This window comes from Myxine glutinosa, chromosome 11 (genome assembly GCF_964187855.1).
Source record: "Myxine glutinosa chromosome 11, kmMyxGlut1.1, whole genome shotgun sequence".
Classification (NCBI taxonomy): domain Eukaryota; kingdom Metazoa; phylum Chordata; class Myxini; order Myxiniformes; family Myxinidae; genus Myxine; species Myxine glutinosa.
Window position 1 is genome coordinate 92,381,386 of NC_136271.1, and position 20,780 is coordinate 92,402,165.

Here is a 20,780-nt window from a genome sequence, read left to right on the forward strand (position 1 = left end):
CCATCAGATAATTATCAGAGATTGTAAAACCACCATCAGATAATCAGAGATTGTAAAACCACCATCAGATAATCAGAGATTGTAAAACCACCATCAGATAATCATAGATTGTAAAACCACCATCAGATAATCAGAGATTGTAAAACCACCATTAGAGAATCAGAGATTGTAAAACCACCATCAGAAAATCAGAGATTGTAAAACCACCATCAGATAATCATAGATTGTAAAACCACCATTAGAGAATCAGAGATTGTAAAACCACCATCAGATAATCAGAGATTGTAAAACCACCATCAGATAATCAGAGATTGTAAAACCACCATCAGATAATCAGAGATTGTAAAACCACCATCAGAGAATCGGAGATTGTAAAACCACCATTAGAGAATCAGAGATTGTAAAACCACCATTAGAGAATCAGAGATTGTAAAACCACCATCAGAGAATCAGAGATTGTAAAACCACCATTAGAGAATCAGAGATTGTAAAACCACCATCAGATAATCAGAGATTGTAAAACCACCATCAGATAATCAGAGATTGTAAAACCACCATCAGAGAATCAGAGATTGTAAAACCACCATCAGAGAATCAGAGATTGTAAAACCACCATCAGAGAATCAGAGATTGTAAAACCACCATCAGAGAATCAGAGATTGTAAAACCACCATCAGAGAATCAGAGATTGTAAAACCACCATCAGAGATTCAGAGATTGTAAAACCACCATTAGAGAATCAGAGATTGTAAAACCACCATCAGAGAATCAGAGATTGTAAAACCACCATCAGAGAATCAGAGATTGTAAAACCACCATTAGAGAATCAGAGATTGTAAAACCACCATTAGAGAATCAGAGATTGTAAAACCACCATCAGATAATCAGAGATTGTAAAACCACCATCAGAGAATCAGAGATTGTAAAACCACCATCAGATAATCAGAGATTGTAAAACCACCATTAGAGAATCGGAGATTGTAAAACCACCATCAGAGAATTAGAGATTGTAAAACCACCATCAGATAATCAGAGATTGTAAAACCACCATCAGAGAATCAGAGATTGTAAAACCACCATCAGATAATCAGAGATTGTAAAACCACCATCAGAGAATCAGAGATTGTAAAACCACCATCAGAGAATCAGAGATTGTAAAACCACCATCAGATAATCAGAGATTGTAAAACCACCATCAGAGAATCAGAGATTGTAAAACCACCATTAGAGAATCAGAGATTGTAAAACCACCATCAGAGAATCAGAGATTGTAAAACCACCATCAGATAATCAGAGATTGTAAAACCACCATCAGAGAATCAGAGATTGTAAAACCACCATCAGATAATCAGAGATTGTAAAACCACCATCAGAGAATCAGAGATTGTAAAACCACCATCAGATAATCAGAGATTGTAAAACCACCATCAGATAATCAGAGATTGTAAAACCACCATCAGAGAATCAGAGATTGTAAAACCACCAACAGATAATCAGAGATTGTAAAACCACCATCAGAGAATCAGAGATTGTAAAACCACCATCAGATAATCAGAGATTGTAAAACCACCATTAGAGAATCAGAGATTGTAAAACCACCATCAGAGAATCAGAGATTGTAAAACCACCATCAGAGAATCAGAGATTGTAAAACCACTATCAGATAATCAGAGATTGTAAAACCACCATCACAGAATCAGAGATTGTAAAACCACCATTAGAGAATCAGAGATTGTAAAACCACCATCAGAGAATCAGAGATTGTAAAACCACCATCAGATAATCAGAGATTGTAAAACCACCATCAGATAATCAGAGATTGTAAAACCACCATTAGAGAATCAGAGATTGTAAAACCGCCATCAGATAATCAGAGATTGTAAAACCACCATCAGAGAATCAGAGATTGTAAAACCACCATCAGATAATCAGAGATTGTAAAACCACCATCAGAGAATCAGAGATTGTAAAACCACCATCAGATAATCAGAGATTGTAAAACCACCATTAGAGAATCAGAGATTGTAAAACCACCATTAGAGAATCAGAGATTGTAAAACCACCATTAGAGAATCAGAGATTGTAAAACCACCTTCAGAGAATCAGAGATTGTAAAACCACCATCAGAGAATCAGAGATTGTAAAACCAACATCAGAGAATCAGAGATTGTAAAACCACCATCAGAGAATCAGAGATTGTAAAACCACCATCAGAGAATCAGAGATTGTAAAACCACCATCAGAGAATCAGAGATTGTAAAACCACCATCAGAGAATCAGAGATTGTAAAACCACCATCAGAGAATCAGAGATTGTAAAACCACCATCAGAGAATCAGAGATTGTAAAACCACCATCAGATAATCAGAGATTGTAAAACCACCATTAGAGAATCAGAGTTTGTAAAACCACCATCAGATAATCAGAGATTGTAAAACCACCATCAGATAATCAGAGATTGTAAAACCACCATCAGAGAATCAGAGATTGTAAAACCACCATCAGATAATCAGAGATTGTAAAACCACCATCAGATAATCAGAGATTGTAAAACCACCATCAGATAATCAGAGATTGTAAAACCACCATCAGATAATCAGAGTTTGTAAAACCACCATCAGAGAATCAGAGATTGTAAAACCACCATCAGAGAATCAGAGATTGTAAAACCACCATCAGATAATCAGAGATTGTAAAACCACCATCAGATAATCAGAGATTGTAAAACCACCATCAGATAATCAGAGATTGTAAAACCACCATCAGATAAATCAGAGATTGTAAAACCACCATCAGAGAATCAGAGATTGTAAAACCACCATCAGATAATCAGAGATTGTAAAACCACCATCAGATAAATCAGAGATTGTAAAACCACCATCAGAGAATCAGAGATTGTAAAACCACCATCAGAGAATCAGAGATTGTAAAACCACCATCAGATAATCAGAGATTGTAAAACCACCATCAGATAATCAGAGATTGTGAAACCACCATCAGATAATCAGAGATTGTAAAACCACCATCAGAGAATCAGAGATTGTAAAACCACCATCAGAGAATCAGAGATTGTAAAACCACCATCAGAGAATCAGAGATTGTAAAACCACCATCAGAGAATCAGAGATTGTAAAACCACCATCAGAGAATCAGAGATTGTAAAACCACCATTAGAGAATCAGAGTTTGTAAAACCACCATCAGATAATCAGAGATTGTAAAACCACCATCAGATAATCAGAGATTGTAAAACCACCATCAGAGAATCAGAGATTGTAAAACCACCATCAGATAATCAGAGATTGTAAAACCACCATCAGAGAATCAGAGATTGTAAAACCACCATCAGAGAATCAGAGATTGTAAAACCACCATCAGATAATCAGAGATTGTAAAACCACCATCAGAGAATCAGAGATTGTAAAACCACCATCAGAGAATCAGAGATTGTAAAACCACCATCAGAGAATCAGAGATTGTAAAACCACCATCAGATAATCAGAGATTGTAAAACCACCATCAGATAATCAGAGATTGTAAAACCACCATCAGATAATCATAGATTGTAAAACCACCATCAGATAATCAGAGATTGTAAAACCACCATCAGAGAATCAGAGATTGTAAAACCACCATCAGAGAATCAGAGATTGTAAAACCACCATCAGAGAATCAGAGATTGTAAAACCACCATCAGATAATCAGAGATTGTAAAACCACCATCAGATAATCAGAGATTGTAAAACCACCATCAGATAATCAGAGATTGTAAAACCACCATCAGATAATCAGAGATTGTAAAACCACCATTAGAGAATCAGAGATTGTAAAACCACCATCAGAGAATCAGAGATTGTAAAACCACCATCAGAGAATCAGAGATTGTAAAACCACCATCAGAGAAGCAGAGATTGTAAAACCACCATCAGAGAATCAGAGATTGTAAAACCACCATTATAGAATCAGAGATTGTAAAACCACCATTAGAGAATCAGAGATTGTAAAACCACCATTATAGAATCAGAGATTGTAAAACCACCATCAGAGAATCAGAGATTGTAAAACCACCATTATAGAATCAGAGATTGTAAAACCACCATCAGATAATCAGAGATTGTAAAACCACCATCAGAGAATCAGAGATTGTAAAACCACCATCAGAGAATCAGAGATTGTAAAACCACCATCAGAGAATCAGAGATTGTAAAACCATCATCAGATAATCAGAGATTGTAAAACCACCATCAGATAATCAGAGATTGTAAAACCACCATCAGAGAATCAGAGATTGTAAAACCACCATCAGATAATCAGAGATTGTAAAACCACCATCAGATAATCAGAGATTGTAAAACCACCATCAGATAATCAAAGATTGTAAAACCACCATTGGAGAATCATAGATTGTAAAACCACCATCAGATAATCAGAGATTGTAAAACCACCATCAGAGAATCAGAGATTGTAAAACCACCATTAGAGAATCAGAGATTGTAAAACCACCATCAGAGAATCAGAGATTGTAAAACCACCATCAGAGAATCAGAGATTGTAAAACCACCATCAGAGAATCAGAGATTGTAAAACCACCATTAGAGAATCAGAGATTGTAAAACCACCATTATAGAATCAGAGATTGTAAAACCACCATCAGATAATCAGAGATTGTAAAACCACCATCAGATAATCAAAGATTGTAAAACCACCATTGGAGAATCATAGATTGTAAAACCACCATCAGATAATCAGAGATTGTAAAACCACCATCAGAGAATCAGAGATTGTAAAACCACCATTAGAGAATCAGAGATTGTAAAACCACCATCAGAGAATCAGAGATTGTAAAACCACCATCAGAGAATCAGAGATTGTAAAACCACCATCAGAGAATCAGAGATTGTAAAACCACCATCAGATAATCAGAGATTGTAAAACCACCATCAGATAATCAAAGATTGTAAAACCACCATTGGAGAATCATAGATTGTAAAACCACCATCAGATAATCAGAGATTGTAAAACCACCATCAGAGAATCAGAGATTGTAAAACCACCATTAGAGAATCAGAGATTGTAAAACCACCATCAGAGAATCAGAGATTGTAAAACCACCATCAGAGAATCAGAGATTGTAAAACCACCATCAGAGAATCAGAGATTGTAAAACCACCATCAGAGAATCAGAGATTGTAAAACCACCATCAGAGAATCAGAGATTGTAAAACCACCATCAGAGAATCAGAGATTGTAAAACCACCATTAGAGAATCAGAGATTGTAAAACCACCATGAGAGCATCAGAGGGTGGAAACCGCCTGATTTTTTGCACCATCAAATATCAACCTCTTATCGGTGGTTCACCGATTAGTTTGTTTTCCATTGGACTCCTAACCCTCACCCTCGGAGTTTTTGTCTCTTTGGTTGTTACCCTCGCCAGAGGAGTGAGTATTGCATTTGTGTTCGTATTTTTGTCTGCACAGAACGTGACTATGTGTGTTAATTACATTAGACCCTTAAGAACTCTAAGACTTTTTAAGAAACCCTCAAACCCTCTACAACCAATAGACCCATTAAGACTACCAACTCTCTAAAGACCACGAGGATCCTAAAGACCTCGAAACCCCTAAGACTCCTTTAGACCCCAAAACCCTTTGGAGCTTTTGGAAACCTAACACACTTTAAGACCCGAAGACCCCTCACACCGCTTAAGACCCCAAATATCCTTTAGACCCTTAAGACCCTTTGAGACCCCTAATATTATTTTGACCCCAAATAATCTTAAGATCCTGAAGACCCTATAAGAGCTTTTAGATGCCTAAGATACTTTAGAACCCTAAGACCGTTTAATTTCCTCAAGACCCTTTCGACTCCTAAGATGCTTTCGACCCCAAATGCCCTCTAGAACCCTAAGACCCTGTAGACCTCATAGACCATGTTTTACCCTGTACATCCTCGTAGATCCCTTAGAATCCTCTTAGACCCTTAGATTGCTTTCTATGCTTCAGACCTTTAAAACTTTAAACCTTCACACATTTCAGTCCTTTTCACACCCTGTATACTCATTTGACGTTTACACCCTTTATATACGTTTTAGGACCCTTTAGACCTTAAATTACACCCTTTAGATCTGGTGTTCTTAACTTAGGGTATCCATACCCCTTGGAGATATCGGGACCAAAATCTGGGGGTATGGGACTCGTAATAAATTATAATAATAAATTGTAATAAATTCAATGAAATATCTATATAAATAAATATATAAATTTCAAAACAAATTATATTTGTATAATTATATTTCAAACAAATATAAATTCAATTTTCTAATAAAATTCGAATAAATCAATTATACGCCCCGGGCATATGCATACGATTACAATGCATGATTGACATGACAATGAGAACATTTACATAGCGATTATGGGGGGTCAAAGTTCACACTGAGCCAATGTGCTGTCACGTAATTTAGGCCCAACATTACGTGAGATTGTAGGCCATTAGGACATAGGTGAAGAACCGAATATCGGCAATTACGGCAATTACGACCTCATTCTCAATTTGATTCCGGTGAAAACATTTGCAAAACAAGTGAGTAGTAAGCCTACTTATCTGAAGATATTCAAAGTTTTCAAAGTATATTTAAATATGAATAGGGCATTCACATTCATTATAATGCAATAACATAAATGGGGCGGCCGAATATCCGTGTCCGTGAAAAACACCCGGATATCCGTGTCCGTAAACACCCGGTCCGTGAAAATTGATTGAGCTGCGAAAGTTGATTGATTGGGTACGTTGAAGTAGTATAGTGTGAGGAATTTCGTACTCTTCTGTACCTCTTTCTGTTGTTTTCGGTGTTCATGGCCAACACTTTATTTCACGTGGACTAATGTTTTATCTTCTGTGGCGTTTGTTAATTGCCTGGGGAAATACTTTAAGAAGTCGAGGACCATTTGAAAGTCCTAAGTACCAATTTTGAGGGTTACTTCTCAGATATTGATGATCTTAGCACGGAATCCGTTTGGATCCAGAACCCTTTCTCGTTTGATATTTCTACGATGAGTGACAACGATTTAGTGAAGGATGATTTGATCGAGTTCCAAGAAGATCAAAGAAAGAAAGCTGATTTCGGAAAGGCTGGGCTGGATTTTAAGCAGTTTTGGTGTGAGCAGATAGCAGCTTACCCTAGCTTGGCGAAGAGGGCAATGAATGTGTTGGTTCCCTTCACAACTTCGTATCTCCGTGAAACAGGTTTCTCTGCATTATTGAACCTGAAATCAAAGTGGAGAAATCGACTTGATGTGTCCGATGATATGCGAGTGGCGTTGTCACGAACTGTGCCCCGATTCTATGTTCTGATTGCACGAAAACAGCAGCAACAATCTCACTAGATCAGTAAAACGGCTTGCATAAAACTTGCATGTTTAGTTTAGTTTAGTTTGTTTTGTTTATTTGTTAACAAGCAAAGAAATAAGTAGGGATAAAATCCAAATGATTTTCTTTCCTGTGCTGTTCCTAATTATCCATATGTAAAACTAAGCTATTGAGATTTTTAAGTCACACTGGAACCTAATGGGACTGGTAATCAGGCGCGGATCCCCGAACTTGGCCCATTTTCTGGGTAATAAGTTACCAATTTTCATCCAAAAAATAGGCAATTAAAGTAAAAACACCCCTCAGAATGCACCACAGAGCACATAGAAATCCAAAAAATTATAGGGGGACATGCCCCCAGTCCCCCTAGCTATGTGCAACTTTGGTGCGCCTTGGTCAGTCAACAGTCTGGCGAAGGGGGTATGGGGTCATCGTGGGCAATCCGTTGGGGGTCTTGACAGGGATAAAGGTTAAGCACCCCTGCTTTAGATCCTTTCAACCTTTTAGACCCATTTAGACCTTTACAGACCTTTCAACCTTTAGACATTGTCCATTTGACTTTTACAACTTTTTAGACCTTTGACCTTTACACATTTACAACTAGACCATTTAGAGCTTGCATTTTCAATCAATGACCTTTCATTCAATTTCCTTTCAATGAATGAATGACTCTATTTGCAATAAAATCAAATTTGATAACCTTTCATTTAGTAGATCCTTCCATTTATTTGCCACACAAAACACACCAAACAAAACTAGACCTGTCATTCTGTCAAGGGTCTGCCATCTCTGATTACTCTTTCTTGTTTTCCATTGTCATTGCAATGGAAGCAACACTAAGTTGTGGAACGGTCCTTCTCAACTCAACTCAACAGATGTCCTTTTGGATATAATAAAGGGGCACAAACAGAAAATGGATCTGGGAATCATGACACAATGTACTCTGAAATTACACATCACATGGATCCACAATGTTGACATTGTCATCTTGAATTTTATGATCAACATCCTCCATTTTGCCATGTCTTACCATGGTAAATCCGAACTTCTAAGCGTGCAATTCCTTCATCCACAACTCAATGGAGTCCAGCTTTCCCGTTTACCTACTGCACCTGCCTCCTGCCTTTCACATTATAATGCTCTGTACCTCTTATTTCTACATCACTAACAGGTCAATAGCCTCTCTGTCTTTTACTGTCTCATTTCTGGTCTTGAACCTTGTGTTTTTTTCTGTGTTTTGTGTCCCCAGTCAGGTGTCTGCAGGATGCACACGGTCCATCATCAATCCTTTGGGTGAAATTCCCCCAAAAAATAGTCATATAAATCAAATTAATGACAGAGAATGAAAGATGTGTTTGGTGAGCTTCCTCTTCTTCTCTTTTTTTGGATGCAGCACATGGCTGCAGGTAGCATCAACTACTGGGGGCACACTTGTATCGCTGATGCAGTGCCCCCTTTTGGTTAGAGCAGAAAATTGGAAACAGGCTAAGGTGTCGGTGATAGCCCACCTACTCTTGGCTATGACACTATGGGATCTTTAATGTCTATACACTATTCCTGGCAGATGAGACACCTAGGTTAACGTCCATCTGCATGTGAAGCACCAGGTCGACAGTTTATAGCTGGGTCGACATTGAAGGCAAGGCTAAGTAGTTCATAAGCAGGTGTGCGTACCTCTCGGCTATCCCTCCAGCCCACTAGGTGAGCTTATTACCAACAATTTAATAATCGTTGTTGTTGTTGTTGTTTGTAGTATTGTAGCCTCACTTAATTACTGAGCTGATAACGAATAATGTTGTTGTGATGATTGTTGTTATTGTCATTGCTGTTTGTTGTCATGGAGATAGTGGTAGCATTAATTGTTTAAATTTTCATCACGGGTAATTCATTGAAGTTTGCAGATACCAAATATGAGTATTTAATCTTCATAAGGATGCATCGTCTCATTATTCATTACAATATATTATTATAATTATTACGTCTTCAATATTATGGCCAAATGCCTTGTGATATATGCTTCGGATAATGCAAATTTTCAACCACTCAGCATTTATTCAGCATACTGGAGCAAATTATTTTAATGTAATTCTTCTTTATTCCCCACAGGTGGTATATGCATTGCCCAATCTCAAAAAATTCCTCTGGATTCCAAGGAGAGCGACTTTGAGAAAATCATCACCAACCTTGCAGCCGTAAACACTGCCCGGGTTGTGGTCATCTTTGCAAACGAGGATGACATCAGGTGCAGATGCCTCTTCTTCCTTAACAATGGAGCTTTTCACAGATTTCAATTGCTTAAGTTGAATGTTATGTTTCGAACGCGAATCAGAACATGAATCGGAAAACAAACCTTCCCTTTAGCCTTTAGGTACAAACCCTTTAGGTACATTCAGGTGCGTAGAGAGCCAGCCCAGGCCCCGAGGCAAACAACCTCGTGGCCTAACCCCCACCTTTCTCTCTTTTATAACTTTTAAAGGAACTTTCTTTAAGGAAAAACAAAAAACTTTTCAAAAACAAATGCTCACTTTTATTTAGCCGTGTGATCTAAAATAAAGGAGATAGCGGGACGTTTGGACCGATCGAGTCAATTCGCACCCTCAACTGTTGAACACTGTTTCTCCATAAGATTGGCAAAAAAATACGTGAGAAGATCGTTAATAATGATTTTTCTGGACAAAGAGGACACAAAGCCATTTATTTGTAATGCACATTTCTGGTTAATAGCCGGCGAAGCCGGTGTTGTGAATGAACGCGTATTATGTTGAAAAGCCAGATTTTGCTGGATCCTTTGAGAATTTCGAAGCTTTGACGCACCAAATCGCTCCATGGAGGCCGCCATCTTGTAACCATTTTATGTAAAGTTTGAAACTGTACCATTAACAGCAGTAAATGTTGTTTTGTTTCCGGCAAGAAAGCAAAATCAGCTTCTGGGTATAAATATAATGATGAGGAAATGAGGATGAGCCGATGAGGGGTTTCCCTGTACTGTTTAAAAAAAATACAGGAGAAGATCGGGCCCATCAACGGACCCCGGGCCCTGAGGCAGCGGCCCCCACCCTGACCCCCCACCCCCATCTCGACGCCCCTGGGTACAGTAGTTTGTCTTTGAATTTGTCCCAATCACGCAGGTGAATCGAGAGGAGTGGGATTTCATTTTTTCTCTGTCTACCTGGCAATCAAACAAAATTGAAAGTCATTCCAACCAGGAAACTTACCGTTTTTAAGGACGTCATAAAGGACCCAAACAACAGGCACGAATAACTAATTTAACGTGGTAGATAAGGTGGTGTAAAAGACACTGCGTCAACAGTGGTAAAACGGCAGTAAAACCGACAATGAATTTATTTATTCGACTCCTACAATTTTTATTTTATCTAAATAGAATTATATACTTGAACACGGGAGAACACAAATCATATTCTTCGCACTTTGAAAACCCTTCTGGGTTTGCAGAACTTGGGCATGTTAAATAGGATGGTGTACAAATTGTGGTGTATTAGCGCGTTAAACTTCTGCAATTTTTTAAATGGTCTTTAAAATCATTATTTTCTTAAATTGAAATATTTACTGTACTTAAACACTGCATGGGGTAACGTGCTCTATGAACCTTCTTGTTTTCATTACGATTAGGAGAATTCAAATTTTGTTGTTTACATATAACATGACTGATTCGTGCCAGCTCGAGTTGGCCTTCACATCGTGAACTCTTTGGCAAGCAATATTCTTTGCCTTTAATGAAAACTTCGACGACTTCCAGAAAACATCGTTTGTGAAGTTCACGGAGTTCCTAATTTGTTTGTGTACTTGTTTCACGGAATATTTTGTTCAAGTAATGAGCATCGCATTACCTTCCCACTCGTATAGCATCTAAGTGGTCCGTGCCGCGGTGAAATCAGAGACGCGCCGCAATAAAACCAGAACTGCTTGAAACCGAGAACGGATCGCTGCAAAACCAATCTGCAGGCGTAATGGAACAATCAAACGTGCAAGACATCACAGGTGCCACCGTACCTGTGTGCGCAATTATGAAAATGAACAACGTTATTTATTTATTCAACCTTCTTTGATATGCCACCGATATAAGGCCATAAACACTGCATTGCTCGACCCCTAATCTCACCCTTGCCTTGTTATTCTCCTCTTCTTTCATCATTCACATCATCTTGGTGTTCTCACGAGACTCTGCCTATATTTTCAACTGGATGATGAGACAACTTTTATTATATCACACTGTCATATCTTGTCTTCCGTTTATCTGTCCAGCGGACAATATGCTACTTTGAAAATACAAATAAGCAGAAAACTGCTGACATATCGAGACAGAAGTGCATTTCGTACAATGAACATATTTGGCTTTCTCCTGCACAATGGATTTATCATAAACGATTCCACCAGCACCAAACCTGTATATTTTATACCCTCGTTATACCAATCCCACCCCAATCCCTCCTCCTTTCAAAATTCCGGTTTTCCCTACTGAAAGTTCGTTTCCTTCTGTATCCATCTTGTCCACGTGAACATCCTCAACATTGTTTGGCTAAACATTGACATGTCCATGTTTGTAACCTCTATTTTTTACAAGGACACTCGTGTTCACTGGACAATGTTCAGCCAGAAGTTTGTCCGAACCGAACATTATTTCGAGGTTTTCTTCTGTCCTTGCTGAACTATTACTTTTTCACATTTCTCTTTGTTCATTCTAATTCTTTATTTTTCTTTTCTTTCTGTTCAATTTTCTCTTTTACTCTATTTCCCTTTCTGTATCTATTTATCGAGGGAGAAGTGAATTCTTACAATTATTTATTCTGTAAGGCTCACTTGGCTGTGCCGGGCTGGGTTTGAGGGTTGCGGACTAGCGGAGTATCAGCTAAAACCCGAATCATATCGAGGTTCATCCTAATGACTCCATCTTTGCTCTTTGGGTTCCTTCTAATGACTCCAATGCAGTATTTGTTCTTTCATTTGCTTATGTTTAGTCCTTGTCCAACTGTTCTCAGTTTTGTCTGTGCAGAGTTTTTCTCCCCGAAACGCTTGCTTCCTTGACATGATCGTGTTAAATTACAATCTGATTCTAAACAATTACTTATAATATAAGAAAGACAGTGGAACTCATCTCCTCGGTTTTTGATTGGCCATTACAATCAGGATTTATCTGATTTGGAACAACAACGTTTATTCTGGTACATATCCTGCACTTTTTTATGCCTCCATGCTCCACCAATGAAGTCGCCAGAGGCGTTTTGTTTTCAGGTTGTCTTTCTGGCTGCCCATCCGTCCATATGTGTGTCCGTCCGTGCATCCGTCCATCCGTTTTTTTCGTTACCACGATACCTTAAGAATGACTGAAGGGATGTAAGTCAATCTTGGTACAACTATGTATGATGATACAAAGATTAACTGATGAGATTGAGGTCAAGAGGTCAAAGGTTAGAGGTCCCATGAAGTAAACATTCTGTTACTGAGAACCGGTAATGGGATTTTGACCACACTTGGTATAAATAAATAAATAAATATATATATATATATATATTGTTGCGGATATGAGGACTGTATTTTTTTTGATTGTGTTGTATTGTGGTAAATTGGTGATGAATATTGCTTGAGTCTGCGCCTCCTGCCTCCGGAGCTGTGTAAAGGTCAAAAGGGCGTCCCATAATTAGTCCACAAGCATACACGTCACCCAATCATAGAATACCCCTGTTCGATAGTTATATCTTATTCTGTGTTTTAGGGTAAGGCTGTGTCTCCCATTAATTGAAATACTCCATTGCACCAGTGAAAGAGATAGATTCCCTTCATTCCCACTCCCAAAACTTCATTCCCACTCCCAAAACTTCCATTCCCATTGCCAATTACCTCCCTTCCAATTGCCAACTGCATTTTGGGCGGTTTTCCCTTCATCCGCCATTGACCACGAGGCAGGGTTGGGGAAGAAAGGCGGGTCCCCACCTCGTCATAGAGGGGAGGAGTGAACCAGCCCTTGCCGACCAGCCCAGAACGAGGGGTTGGCTTTAGAGGGCGGAGAGAGAACGTTTTGGGGAGGTTCGCAAAAGGGTCAAGGGTGGGGCTTATATAACCCGAGGCAGAGGCCCCCAGAGAGAGTCGAGGAGGGAGGAGATCAGAAGACAGGAAGGCCTTGAGTTGGACTAAGCAAGAAAGGAAGTTGTTGGACTGGGTGGGACTAAGAAAGAGAGAGAGAAAGAGTCCTGAAGCTTGTGAGGGAAGGAGAGAGAACCCGTCACACCAACCCCCCACCAGCCGCGTTGGCTCCACCAAGCGTTCACCTCCACAAAGGCTCCACCAAGCTCCGCGTTGGCTCCACCAAGCGTTCACCTCCACCAAAGCTCCACCAAGCTCCGCGTTGGCTCCACTAAGCGTTCACCTCCACCAAAGCTCCACCAAGCTCAGCATTGGCTCCACCAAGCGTTCACCTCCACCAAAGCTCCACCAAGCTCCGTGTTGGCTCCACCAAGCGTTCACCTCCACCAAAGCTCCACCAAGCTCTGCGTTGGCTCCACCAAGCGTTCACCTCCAGCCATCCACCTCCTGCCATTCCTGTCATTCCCCGTGTGAGTCTGTCTTTTGTTTGTTCTGTCCTGGGTTAATTAAGACTGTAGGTAAGCTAGCGTTGCACTGTGTATCTAATCTCGTCTGTAAATAAACGTGACTGCTTTCTTCTTGATTATATGTGTAAATAATAAATCCAATTACTCTTCTGTACGTCTTCTCGTCTTATTCCTTTTTCCTCTTTGTATTCGGTCGCTTTAGAGTTTTCCCGATTGAATAGCGGTGGCGCGATCCAGCCAAAGTTTGGGGTAAATCGGGTGTTAGAGTCGGGGAATAACTGTTCGGTCGTGGTCATACCACCGCTCGGTCAAAATAACATCTTTAACCGCGTCCGCAACAATTGGTGTCGGGGAGTGAGATACGGACCCGAAGCGTGCTTAACGCGCTCAAAATTACAAGCTGCTGGAAATTTGTGTTGTTTTACAAAAACCCGAATTTTGAAATCGCGCCATGGCTGGTCAAGGCGATCGAATGCCGGTGGGTGAGCTAGAGGAGGGGTTAGGAGTAACCCAGGATCAGAGGGACGAAGTAGAGGAGAACATTGGCAATGTGGTTGAGGGAGTATCAGACGCACAAAATGGCGTCCTCACGCACGTGGGTGTAGCGGCACCAAATTTTGCCGCGCCCGCGACCGTAGCAGCGCCACCGGTGGATTTGAATCTTTTTATGATACAAATGAAGGCCCTTATGGACAAGAATAGTGAAAAAATGGAAGACAGAAGGAGGGCTGATAGTGAGAAAATGGAAAACAGAATGATGGGGGCCCTTATGGGACAAATGGGGAACCGGATGGATGCTCAGAGTGAGCAAATGAGGGCTCAGAGTGAGCAAATGGGGGGCAAAATGGGAGAAATGGGGGAACGGCTAGAAGCTAAATTTGAGGGGTTAGGCAACGGGATAAAAGAGGTAAAGAATGGGTTAACAGGGGTGGAAAATAGAATGGCTGCCCAGGAGAATCAGTTAGAGGTGGTGAAAAATGGGTTAATGGGGTTAGAAAATAGGATGGAAGACAAATTGCGGGAAATAGGGGAGCAATCTGCCCGGGAAATCGAACAAATGGGGAACCAGATAGAGGAGGTGAAAATCGGGTTAGAAAGTAAATTGGATGCTCAGAGGGATGAATTGGGACAGATGAGGGTGGCATCTACAAAAGAGAGGCAGGAGATGAAGGAGGAGATACGACGAGGTGTAAGTGAGGAGGTCTCGGGGGTACGCGAGGAGGTAAAGCGAGGCGAAAAGCGTATAGAGAAAGAGGTGAGAAATAATACGGCGAGGTTACAAGGGGGAATAGAGGGTCTGACGAAGGGAGTAGAACAGCTGACAGTGGGACAAAAGGAACTAGTGGACCAGGTGGAAAAGCACACGGCAATAATCGGGGGGTTAAAAGCGACACAAAAAGACATTAAGAACGAATTAATAGCGACACAGAAGGAATGTCAGATGGTACATGAGGGGTTGACGAAGAAGTTGGAAGAGGTGACAGAAGTAATGGAGACGAAGGACCGAGAGGTGAGGACGCACATAGAAACGGTTAAGGTGGCGTTAGAGGAAGAGATAGAGGGGGCGCACCGGGAGATGAAGGAAGTAAAGGAAAAATTAGAGGAGGTGGAAGAAGGGGTGAGTGAAATTAAGAAGAGACGAAGGGAAACTAAAAAGGAAATAAAGGAGGAGGTGATGGAATTGGTACAAGGTCTGTGCTCGAATCGTGATGAGGTGCTCACTAACCAAATAAAGAGTTTGCAGGTGGCAGAGGAGGTGCGGAGACGAGGTGTCAAGGTGAGTGGCGATATATTCGGAAATGTATATGATGTGAAGGGAGCTTCAGTCGGCTTGGGGGTTGATTTAGACCCGGGTGTTCGTGAGGGACCAATAGTGAGGTGTATGACTGGTCCGGAGTGTATGGAAAGAGGAGGTGTACAAGGAGGTCTGGCTATGGGGAGTGAGGGGGGTGCTGGTGAGCAAGAATGTGCGGGTATGGAGTGGGTAGCGGGTTGCGGCAGGGCGACCCAGGCATCGACACCACGGGGGGTAGTGTTTGGAGGAACGGGGGATGCGCGGGAGCCCCCCGGGAATAGCGTACTGTGGGAGCCCGAGCGGTTTAGTCCCGCGTTGATCCCGCAGGGAGTGACGCGCGGGGTCCGACCTTCGGGCGCCCACAAAGTCCCACTCGCGCCGTATGACGGCAAGAGTGATTTGAGGGCGTACCTGGCACAGTTTGAGTACGTGTGTAAAGGCAACGGTTGGAATCCGGACGAAGGTGGAGTACACCTGGTAGGGGCACTGCGCGGTGCGGCGGCGGAGGTGCTGACAGCTTTACCACCGGGTGCTCTCACCCTGCCAGCTCTCCGGGCGGCTTTAATTAATCGTTTCGGTATTGAGCAGCAAAGCGAGCTTGTTAAAACTCAACTTTCGCAGCGTAAACGCAAGCCCCAGGAGACCATCGGGGAACTTGCTCACGATATTCGCCGCGCGGTAGGGATTGCACACGCGGACGTGGCAGCGAGTTCCCAGGAAAGCCTGGCGCTGGATCACTTTATTCAGGCCCTTCCGGATCTGGAGCTCCGACAACAGCTCGCCATGTGGTGCCCGCAGACCATGAGTCAGGCGGCCGAGGCTGCAGCCCGTTGGGAAGCAGCGAGGCCCCTGGCCCGGGGAGGCGAGCGCCATGCAGTGGCGGTGCGTCAGGTGGGGCCCGATATGGGGGGCGGCCCCCTAAGGGGGCCCTGACCTGGAGAGCATGGTTCGGAGGCTGGTGGATCGGCGTCTAGCGGGACCTGGACCATGGCAGGCGGCCCCAGTGGTGGCCCCTGGTAGTCCCCGACAGAGTACCCCAATTCGGACATACAGGGGGGGGGGATTTGGAATACCGGAGGCAAGCACCTTACCAGGTGAGGTGCTATAATTGTGCTCGGATGGGTCACCGTGCATGGGCGTGTCGAGCTCCGCGCCGGGACGTTCCCCGCCAACCGATGCCCTCAACTCCGCCCCGTATCGATCGGCCTAGCCGACCTCAGACACCCCCCCGCCAGAGCCCGGGAAACTAGAACGTGCCGGGCATGCAGGGCGGTGTTCGGCAGTAGGGGATGGGGAGAAGCCCTCGTTGACGCGACAGGTCATTCATTGTGGCCAAATTGGAACAGGTAGTTTGACAATTCGGTGCAAAATTGCCGGTGTGGGGGTAGACGCCGTGGTGGACACGGGAGCCAGCGCCACGATCATCAGCCCCGTGGTCCTTAATTTGAGTGCAGACGGCTGGGGTAAAATCCAGCGTCTGGAAAATCATAGTTTGCAGTTGGCTACCGGGGCAACGGCTCCGATCATAGGGCGTGGTTTTGTGACCCTCAAGTTGGGATCGGTAAAGCAAGAGATAGAGGTTTGGGTGGCGGAGGTGTGCGACCCATGCTTAATAGGGTTGGATTTGTTGACTGCCGGTGGTTGTAAAATCGACTTGGGCCGGGGGATCCTGCAATGGGGGGTGGAGGAGCTACCATTGGAGGGGGTGAGCACGGCCGAGAGGGTGGAGCTGGAGGCTCCTGAGGCCGTGACCATCCCTCCGGGGGCCGAGGCCGTAGTGCCGGCCCGATGGTTAGCCCGCCCGACATGGCAGGAATCCTGCGGCCTGGTCGAACCGGTGGCAGCGCGATCCATACCTGGTTTAATCGTGGGCCGCACCCTTGTAAAAACGGACGGGCCGGTAGTGGCCGTCCGAGTAATTAATATTAGCACAGAACCACGCACTATAGTGAGGGGCACGAAGGTAGCTGGCTGCACCCCAGTTAGAGAAGTCGCGTCAGTGAGGGGCGAGAACATCCAGCCGAGCCGGCCCCAGTGGGAGCCTTCAATAAGTTCTAGGAATTGGCCCGATCCCATTTGCGAGATGGTAAATCGTAGTAGTGTAGAGTTGGGAGGTACCCAGAGGGAGGCCTTACACAAACTGGTTGGGTCCCATTTGGACCTCTTCTCCTTGTCCACCGAGGATATTGGACGTACGGGCCTGGTGAAACATCAGATCCACACCGGTGAGGCCCGGCCTATTCGTCTGGCCGCGCCGACGGCTCCCTTGGAGCAAGAGGGCGGAAGCTGACGAGCAGGTTGAAAAAATGCTCGACGCAGGCGTGATCGAGCCCTCGGGAAGTCCTTGGATGTCACCTGTTGTGCTGGTCAAAAAGAAGGATGGGACCACGCGGTTCTGCGTGGACTATCGCCAGCTAAACAACGTGACACTCAAGGACTCATATCCCCTGCCAAGGATTGATGACACCCTCGATGCCGTTGCGGGCTCAAATTGGTTCTCAACTTTGGACCTCAAGAGTGGGTATTGGCAGGTGGAGATGGATAGGGCAGGGAAGGAGAAAACGGCATTTTCCACAGGTAAGGGGCTGTATCAGTTCACTGTGATGCCGTTTGGTTTGTGTAACGCCCCCGCCACCTTTGAGCGATTAATGGAACATGTACTAGGCGGCATGCCATGGCAATCATGCCTGGTGTACCTGAATAACGTCCTAGTACATGCCAAAACGTTCCCCCAGGCAGTAGCTAATTTTTGGACCAGGTGTTCGGGTGCCTCAGACAGGCAGGGTTAAAGCTGAACCCGAGTAAGTGCACTTTGTTTGCAAGAGAGGTGGCCTATCTAGGTCACGTGATCGGCCGCGAGGGGGTAAAAACGGACCCAGACAAAATTAAAGCGGTAGAGGAGTGGCCCGCACCACGTACCATCAAAGAGGTGCGGGGATTTTTAGGACTCTGCTCCTACTACCGCGCTTTGTGGCAAAATTTGCGGAGTTGGCCCGTCCCCTCCACCGGCTTACGGAGAAGGGGACGCGATTTAATTGGACACGGGAGTGCCACGAGGCCTTCCAAAAATTGAAGGGGTGTCTAACATCCGCACCCCTTCTAGCTTACCCCACTAGCAACGGGGCATTTACCCTGGACACGGATGCGAGCCAGGAATGATTGGGCGCAGTTTTGTCTCAGACACAGGAGGGCGTGGAGAGAGTGATTGGTTACTATAGTCGGGCCTTAAGTAGGCCCGAGCGAAATTATTGTGTCACTCGCAAAGAGTTATTGGCTATGCTGGCTGCCATGAACCATTTCCACCCGTACTTGTACGGGCGGAAATTTTTGGTTAGAACTGACCATTCCTCCTTGCAATGGCTCCTTCGGTTCAAGGAACCGGAGGGCCAAATTGCAAGGTGGTTGGAAAAGTTGCAGCAGTACGATTTTGATGTGGCCCATAGGGCCGGGAAGGCCCATGGTAATGCGGACGCACTCTCTCGGCGTCCTTGTCTGGGGGAAAACTGCAAATTTTGTGCGAGACACGAGGAGAGGGAGCAATTGGGCGATTCTGCCCCGATTCTCGTCGTCCGGGCAACCCGGGTGAGAGGGCCAATTTTGCCACTAACCGTGGACGAGGAATTTGGAGATTTGGCTTGGAGCACGGCCCAGCAGGAGGATCCTGTCCTGTGGCCGGTGTTCAATTGGGTCAAATTGGGGCAAAGACCAAAGGGGGAAGAGGTCACCCCCCTCGGGGCGCAAACAAAGGCGTATTGGGCTCAGTGGCAGACCCTGGAGTTGAAAGGCAACATTTTATATCGCAAGTGGGTGGAGGTTCCCTCTGATAGAACTTCCTGGCTGGTGATAGTCCCTGACAAATTCAAGAACGTCATATTACAACAGGTGCATGGAACCCGCTCCGGCAGCCATTTGGGCAGGACAAAGACAATATCTCGGGTCCGCCGGAGGTTCTATTGGGTGAATATGGGGCGCGACGTACAGGACTGGTGTCGGAGATGCGACGCCTGTTCTGCCAAAAAGGGACCAGCACGGAGGATGAGGGCCCCCCTTCAATTACATCAGGTGGGGGCCCCCCTTGAGCGGGTGGCTATGGATATTCTAGGACCGCTGCCCCGCACCCGCCAAGGTAATAAGTATATCCTCGTTGTAATGGACTATTTCACCAAGTGGCCGGAGGCCTACGCCCTCCCCAACCAAGAAGCCGGGGTTGTGGCGCAGGCCTTCGTAGAAGGATTTGTATGTCGGCACGGGATTCCACAGGAGCTGCACACCGATCAGGGTCGAAATTTTGAAAGTCAATTGCTAAAAGATGTGTGTAGACTCCTGTCAATTCGGAAAACCAGGACCACGCCCTTGCGGCCACAATCTGACGGGATGGTGGAAAGGTTCAATCGAACATTGATCCAACAACTGGCATTGTTCACCACCACCCATCAGGATGACTGGGACGAACATCTCCCGTACCTGTTGATGGCCGACCGAACTAGCCAGCACGGGGCCACCGCATGCAGTCCAGCGTTGCTTATGTATGGGCGGGAGTTACGGGCTCCCGCCGACTTGCTATGCGGTCCCGTGCCAGACACCACGGATACACCGCCGAGGGAGGGTTACGCACGTCACTTGGAGGAAGGCATGGAGCGGGTCCATGCTTTCGCCCGCCGCCAGCTCCATCTGGCGGGGGCCAAGATGAAGCGCAGGTACGACGACCGGAGCCAGGGGAGTCAATACGCTCCGGGGATGAAGATTTGGTTCTTTAATCCCCGGAGGCGGAAGGGCAGGTGCCCAAAACTCACCTCCCCCTGGCAAGGGCCGGGAGTCGTCCTGTCGCAAATCTGTGACGTGGTCATTAAGATCAAAATGGGGCGACGGGCCCCCCCTCGGATCGTCCATGCCGACCGGATAAGACCTTATGCCGGCGAGCAGGCGCCCTCATGGATCGCCTCGGCTCTAGATGCCGAGGCAGGACCCAGTACCTCTTGCGACGGGGGCTCGTAGCGTCAGAGGACTGGGGGGGATGATAGTGGGAACGTCCCCCATGTGGTGGGATGGCA

The 20,780-nt window shown here is 44.5% G+C and overlaps 1 protein-coding gene across 1 annotated transcript in view; it reads left to right on the forward strand.

Annotated features, from left to right (window-relative positions):
- Positions 1-20,780, forward strand: part of LOC137437132 (metabotropic glutamate receptor 8-like) — a 342,009-nt gene that overhangs the window by 48,225 nt on the left and 273,004 nt on the right. The window contains exon 2 of the mRNA XM_078786862.1: positions 9,475-9,610. Within this exon, the coding sequence (XP_078642988.1) occupies positions 9,475-9,610 (136 nt within the window). The remainder of the gene's footprint in view (positions 1-9,474; positions 9,611-20,780) is intronic.